Here is a 7989-nt window from a genome sequence, read left to right as displayed (position 1 = left end):
AAATAAATGAATTTTAGGAAATACACATGGATGCATATAACAAACACCAGAATAACATAGCAGCAGCAGCAGTATTATAATATATATCGATAAAACTAACTTCAGAAACCATTGTAGAGAATCGAAGGATATGATAATGGACACATTACTTTCTCAAGGTGATTACAGGCATGACTCGGTTGGGAATCGAACACGCGACCCATGCAAGCGGACCTAACTCCTAGGCTACCGGAATGGTACATGTAGTACTATGAACTGGTCCAGGCTACACCTTAGCCAGTTCATTCAGGAGAATTCCAATTATATATATATATATATATATATATATATATATATATATATATATATATATATATATATATATATATATATATATATATATATATATATATATATATATATATATATGCCTTACACTAACAACAAACAGTGCGAAACTATTTCTGAGTAGTCTGAGCACTTTCGACCCGTTAGTCAGTCTTTTTCAATGCCAAATAGATATCATAGACAGGACAAACAAATAAAACAAAAATGGTTATTTTTGCGAAACTGAATGGCTGTTTCCTCAGGAATCCAACCTTTTAACTATGTTATTTGTCAACTAGTTTGGTTCAGCTTATTGCTGATTCTGGAAAATGTTTGTATTGACCTAAAAATGACGAGCCGTAACGACATATGTTATTTTATGTACATTTATGTAAGCGGAAGTTATATCCGGCTATTTCATAGTTATATTAGTCATTTGCTATTAAGCAAATTTAGATAATTATTGTACAGAAAATGTGACGGCTGCAAATTATAGTTGTATATGTGCATATTTTTCTCTTTCTAGTCTTCTTGGTTTAAATCGTTTGGTTTTAATTTTCTATCCAGTTAATTTTTTTCTCCTGGTTTAAAACTCCAATTGTGGTTGAGCTATGGCCAGAAGTTTTTTATCAGTGAAAATGTGTCCATGAGAGGAGAAGTGATATGCGACCGGGCTTCGTTTAGCTTCTTCGTCATCCAATCAGATATATGATGGTCGATCCTTTTGTGTAGCTTTTCATTTTGTCCGACATACTAAAAGTTCCAGATCTTACATGTGATAAATTACATTATTTCTGTTTTGCCCATTTTGTTTGGACCATGTATGTTTAATATTTCTCTAGTTACTGTGTTAGAAATTGTCCTGGTTTCTATAATATGTTGACAGGTTTTGCACATTTCTCGATACAGGTGCCAGATTGACTGGGGTGGTCTTGATTAGTGATTGGCGTTAGCTTCGCCTTGACTAGGATGTCCTAGAGTGTCTTTTGGTTTCCGGTAGGCGACAACAGGTTTGTTATGGAGTATTAATTTTAATGCGTCAAACGATTTGACGTTGGGCCAGTGTGTCCCCATGATTTTACCTACTTTGGGGTTGTCTTGATGGTAGATCAGGATAAATGGTATCATGTCAGACTTTTCGTTATTTCCATATTTTACTAGGTCATAGCTGTTTGTTTGTTTAGATCTTTGGGTTGCATCCGTAATCAGGTATTCAAAGAAAATCAAAGTTTGGCATGTCTATTAAGATATTACATCTGATGTAACAGCTATTTCGGGTAGGCATTGATCAATGATTTTAACCTGACATGAACCTGGAGAGTCGAATACGGTATTTATTTTGGATTAAATTACATTACCAAATCGGCAATATATCCGTATTGTGTAAGTCATCCAGAGATAGTCGGTGGGTATTATATAAACGCCGAGGTGATGCTACATTGGTTGCTTCTCTTCGTACAACCTATCTCACGCGAACATCGTTCGAACATCAATGGTATATGAGCGGCAAATGCGCTACGGATTAACAACATAACGCCGCAATCCTAGTCTCCGTGTGGTTATTCGCGAGATAGAAACAAACTCGAAGCAAAGATCAGTAAAAATGCATCTGTCTTTCTGTGTGCACCATTTATCTTCATCCCTCCTTATTACTTGCACGATGTCTTTGTATTTTACATTGGTCAAAATGGTAGTTTGTTTTACAGTATGATTCTTAAAATGACAATAGTTTATGATATATATATATAGATATATATATATATATATATATATATATATATATATATATATATATATATATATATATATATATATATATAGATATATATATATATATATATAATTATATAATTATATATATATATATATATATATATATATATATATATATATATATATATATACACAGAGAGATAGAGGGAGATGGAGATAGAGAGGTTTATTTGTGACCTCCATCCGAGAGGTCCTAATCAGACACACACATTTGTGATCGCCATACTGGGTCACTTAGAATCGATATTCTGACAAAAGTCTTTGCCATTTGTTATTTTGATTCATTTATTCAAAGTTACGTGTCCATAGTTTCAATACACTTCCCACGTGATTATATCCCTTGAACTTAATATACATGCTAATTTTCTCGGGAATGTTTTGAAACGTATTGTTCACGTCGTTTCACCTAGAACAAAATAAAATACATTTTCTAAAGTTGTACTATTCAATAGCTCATGAGAGGGTACCCTATATTTTTAATGGTATTGTCTGTCAAAATATACGTAAGGTTTGATGTTCGCAGAAAGGGACGGGAACGTTCGCGAAATAATCAGTTTGCGTCTTCCTCGTAGCTCTCGTTTACAGTTTTGACGGATCCTTTATCATTCCTTAACAAATCCTTCTCCACTCCTCTTTTAAAAAAAAATGACCATCATGTAGTCGCCATGATGAACAATTTTAAAATGTCTTTCAGCGCTCATGGAATCTTTTGGTGGTATACCTCTTCATTAAAAAGCAAAATTTTGATTTGTTTCTAAAACTGGGTCAAATGAACCTTGTTAAAGAAATGTATTAATTGTGTTAGGTCAAAGTTGTTTGCATAAACTACAATCAGCCTTTTCTCAATACTTTCTCTCCGAATAGCTATGTCCAGACCATAATATATTTATAGATGTATATACAAATGCAAGGTGGAAAATTTGATAATTAGGTTTCAGTTGCATTTACCCGTCTGCAAGAAGAGAAAGGTCATGCCTCGCGAGTCCGCAAACAGTGCGTGTGTGTTTATATATCATGTAGTTTTGTTAAATGAGCATTACAGCTAGTATTACAGCTAGTATCATTAATTATGTATTCGCGAAGGGTTTACAAATACAGTCTTTCTTCCTAGTTAAATGTTGATATCTGATATATGTAAATATTTAAATTTAATGGTTCACATGCGATGTCAGCTTCAAGTGTATCGTAGCAACACTTTAAACTTCTAATTCTAAACCCCTATCATATGTTCAATATGTCGTGCAAGACGTTGTTTATACATATCAGACACAGAAACTAAAATAGGAGAGTCCTCTTAATTAAACTGCCCTGACAACACATTAACAATCTCCTCGTGGTGTATAATTGTCTGATCCATAACTGTTGGTGGTGATCCGTGCATGTATTTCATCGTTTCCGGTCTGTGAATTTGGGTTCTTCTTTGCCTAGTTTCTCTTCCTAATTCAACTTCCTCCTTGCAAAGGTTATATATATATATATATATATATATATATATATATATATATATATATATATATATATATATATAACATAATACACAAGCTTTATCGGATAAGCTACCAAAATGAAAGGACGGAAACCTAACAGTTTTATCACCAAATAAATTTAATCACCAAATAAATTGAATCACCAAATAAATGTAATCACACTGGAATTGACAAGAATAACTTATGTGCAATGCATGAATGTCTCGCTTCCTCTTTGATGCAATCAAATATTAAACTGCGTCTTCTTCTTCACTATCGATTGCAATGTTGACGGAACCTTTCATCATTCCTTCACAGATCCTTCTCCACTCGGGTTTAATGAAAAACTGACCATCCTGTAATCGCCATGTTGCACGAGTGCACAATTTTAACATGTCTTTTAGTGCTGAAGGAATCTTTTTCTGGTAGACCTCTTCATTAACAAGCAACATCTTGAAAATATTTTTCTGCTTGGCCAACATTACTTCGTATTTACACCACTCACTTTGGAGGAAATGCGGTGTTACTACCATGATAAATACATCACATCTATTGAGACAGCGATCAATCTCTTCGGCAATCCAACGTCCAGGGGTAAAGTGTGTGTCTCCTGTGCATATCAAATTGCCATTATTTCCAAATTTGTCTCTCAAAAATAGTTCAAGTTCAGGGTATATGAAATTATTCACAAGCTCATCGTCTTTTCCTGAAAATGACAAGAACACGAAATATCTCTGTTGTTCTATATTAACGTTATGGTGGTATCTCTCCAAGAAAGCATCTTGTCTCTGTAACATTTTCATATTTATTCTTCGTTTTCTTATAATAATAAACATACACACTGTCGTTATAAATAAAGTACACGGAATTGCGATTATTACACCAAGAAAATCAACTAGTTTGCAATGATATCTTAAATCATTCAAAAGCTCATGCGTCATGTAATGTATTATGTTTGCGAATTTGCATTGGTACAGTTCTTTCCGACTGAGTGTAATATTCGTGAATATTATCCATTCAATGAACCAAATCCTATCACACACGCATTCCATTATATTGCCAGTAAAGTCTATCGTTAATTGATCGACCAATAATTTGCTTAATACAATTGAATTATTCTTCTGCGGTAAACTTTCACTTTCATTTCTCATATATGTGATTATATCAAAAACAGTATTCCTGCATCTTTTATGGTCAATACTAGTATGAATTAATCCACCGATTGTATCTCTGGAAACGTATTTGAGCATATTGTCTCTCAAGTCCAATAGCTTAAGGTTATGCAACCTCTCCATAGAACAATGAAAAATGGATAATGAATTTCCTTGTAGTCGTAAAGTTGCAAGACTTGGAGTGGAAACGAACATTGTCGATGGTATGGATGTAAGCCCGTTCTGAGAGAGATCAACGATTTCCAATTATGTGTTGCTTTCAAAGAGATTTCCTAGATTTACCATACCTGACAACACGTTTCGTGCGAGATAAATCTCTCGTAAATTTGGAACCTTTTTCATGATGTCGGGGGACAAATATTCTAGATAATTTCCTTCAAGATTAATAATTTTCAGACTGAAAAGTTTTATATTTGTTGTAAAGTTTAACCATCGGATATCCGAATTACGCATATAAACTTCCTCCACCGCAATGGTACTACAATTAAACTCCACGCTAAAGTCGTACAGGTAAATCGGGTAGGTCATCCTTATGTTATTTGAAATTAATCTCTTTAAAGATGACATAAATCGAAAGCATGAAACCTCCTGGCGGAAATGCATATTTGGTTGTAAAAAATTTGTTTTCGGAGTAGAGAAAATTGTGTAGGAAATATCAATTTCCTCTAGATTGGGAAACAAGTTGTGGTTTGGATTGGGGACAAACCATGATCCAGAAGTATATGATAAATTTAGGTATTGGATAGACTTAGAAGTGAGTCCATTGTCGAATAATGATATTTTAGTGTTGCTCAAATTGAGAGCAACGAGAGGCTTGTTTTCAATAGCCATTGCGAAATCGTTAGTCAAAATAAATGGTTCACTTAATCCATTCTGCACATAAACGAGATCCAAATATTTTAAATTGGGAAGAGTGTTATCTAAGGCTGCAACAAGACTATTCATCAACAACCAAAGACTGCCGCTGAGGTCCAGAACTTCTATATTTGGCGTCAAAAGAAATGCGTCAGGACCTGTTATATACCTTAACTCCTGTATGCGTAGAACTTTCAGTCTTGAGAGGCCAATTAGTCGTGCTTTGTTCAATTCAAAGCGTACTATATTTCTTAGGGTGAGTTCTTCGACCTGTCCCCAGCTGACATCATCAAACGATATAAGTGACTGTGGATATACATACTCTCCCGTCATACCCTTAAAAAAAATAGCCTTGTGTTGTTCGGCAATATGAATTGAAAAGGGGAATACTCAGATCCGGAGTTTTGGTCACTGACCTCGCATGAAACGCTAAGCGACCTGCCAATTTTTTCTCTATTGCACGTGCAGTCAGAAGGGCATCGTTGTATTTCCGGTCTGCATGTGCAAAAACTACCAATGATAAACACAATCCTGCACAATGTCAGGAACATGTCGGATCTGAAAAGTATAAGTACTGCATATAATTCCAAAACCATCAATAAAGCATTTCATCCTGTCGTAAAAATTGAAATGAACCATGTTATCAAAGTCATGACTACAAGCGGTTTATGACTCAAATAACATACGACTTAAGCATGATATTTCAATTGGAATTCGAGAAATGTCCCTTTAAAAAATTTAGCAATACAATTAACTTTAATGACTGCTTTCATAACGAAGACATATGATCTTTTTTGAATAAATTTTCCTTATGTATAATTAAGCTTTGATAGTGTGAATTAAGCAGAAGCAGAATATCATCGTTATCAGACATAAAAAATAAATATCAGTATATATATATATATATATATATATATATATATATATATATATATATATATATATATATATATATATACATATACTCAAACTGGTCATTTCAACAGGTGTGTCGAAGTCATATATATGCATTAAAAAAACAATGGAGGATCTGTATTTCATTCTTGAGTAGATCATTTTCCAAAATTAACACCAATGCACCCGTGTCGTACGAAATGCTTTCTTAATTTAGGAATATTGCCAACTGTAGATGATGAATGCTCTGCCATCCGTATTTCAAAATAATTAAGATGTCGCTTTCAAAATCAATGCCTATAAATTATGTAAAATGTTATTCACGTTGTCTATAAATTGTATTTATCGAAATATGCGCCCACTGTCACTAAGACAGGCGTGGATCGTGTCCTCTAATTCATTATGAATGTTCATGTCATACCAGATATAAACCAATGATGTCAGTGATCAATATTTATTGTACAATGTGGATCACATATGTCATAGGCAGGTATGCAACACTGTCAAGACATATATGTTTATATTATACAATTCTTTAAAAATTGAATATGTACTTTGATGTTTTAATATATATATATATATATTAACGATAATATATCAAACATATGCAATTATTTGTCTCAAGGTACTTGTCACTGTGTATCTAAACATGTATCTCCGTCTGTACATATGCTATCAGCTGGTAACGACTGCTCTCGGCCATAATGTAAACAATCAGTAAAGAACATACACTCAAGAAGACGTCAATGCCCGTGTTGGATTGCTCTTACCGTTTATATTATGGTTAAATCTTAACATTCAATATGTATATGAGTTAGGTTATGAAAAGACTTAAAAGATGAATAGTTCCATTGAAAATGAGATAACGATAAAGCAAAACACACCTTTGTCATTAATGCAATACCAAGCAAAACAAACAACTCTTTCTTCAAACAAAGTATATAAATATAAATATATATATATATATATATATATATATATATATATATATATATATATATATATATATGCTTTCTACACTCCAAGTATTTCAAGAAAAAAATACTTAGCTATGTTTACCTATTGAACTTACCTGTTTATGCACATTTTCCAGCTACTAATACCTTATTAAAATCCGGTTTCCTAAACCAGCAAAGAAACAACCTTTCCGACTATAACTTAAAATGCATGTGATTAATTCTTATCGTGGCAACAGTCGACACCATATTTTCCTGTTTTTAAAATAGTTAGTACAGTTAAAAGACTAGTATTCATTTCTAAATTTACAATAAATTTCCGCATTGCCTATTCCATGCAACACTTTACTTCCAGCAAGTCACATATCTTTGCGCAAGATTAATTGTGTAAATACCGGAAGATTTAAACGTTAAGTGTCTACGTATAAACATCATGTGATTCACTGTGATCCACGAACAATTTTGTGTTTAATGTATGTGCACTCATTGCGCTATCAGCGTAAGGTCCAACACCGTGCTTTGTTCTTGATTGCAAACAGTGAACATAATGTATTCTCTTCGAAGCGG

At 33.3% G+C, this 7989-nt stretch overlaps 1 protein-coding gene across 1 annotated transcript in view; it reads right to left on the bottom strand.

The window, feature by feature from the left end:
• Positions 1-3757: 3757 nt before the first annotated feature.
• LOC149784176 (uncharacterized) overlaps positions 3758-7989 on the bottom strand; it is a 49667-nt gene continuing 45435 nt past the window's right edge. Inside the window, exon 2 of the mRNA XM_089933224.1 lies at positions 3758-6130. Within this exon, the coding sequence (XP_089789350.1) occupies positions 4964-5905 (942 nt within the window). The 5' untranslated portion in view covers positions 5906-6130 and the 3' untranslated portion in view covers positions 3758-4963. The remainder of the gene's footprint in view (positions 6131-7989) is intronic.

The sequence above is a fragment of the Sinohyriopsis cumingii genome, chromosome 14 (genome assembly GCF_028554795.1).
Source record: "Sinohyriopsis cumingii isolate HCF-2022 chromosome 14, ASM2855479v2, whole genome shotgun sequence".
Classification (NCBI taxonomy): Eukaryota; Metazoa; Mollusca; class Bivalvia; order Unionida; family Unionidae; genus Sinohyriopsis; species Sinohyriopsis cumingii.
This window is presented reverse-complemented; position numbering and strand designations above follow the sequence as displayed.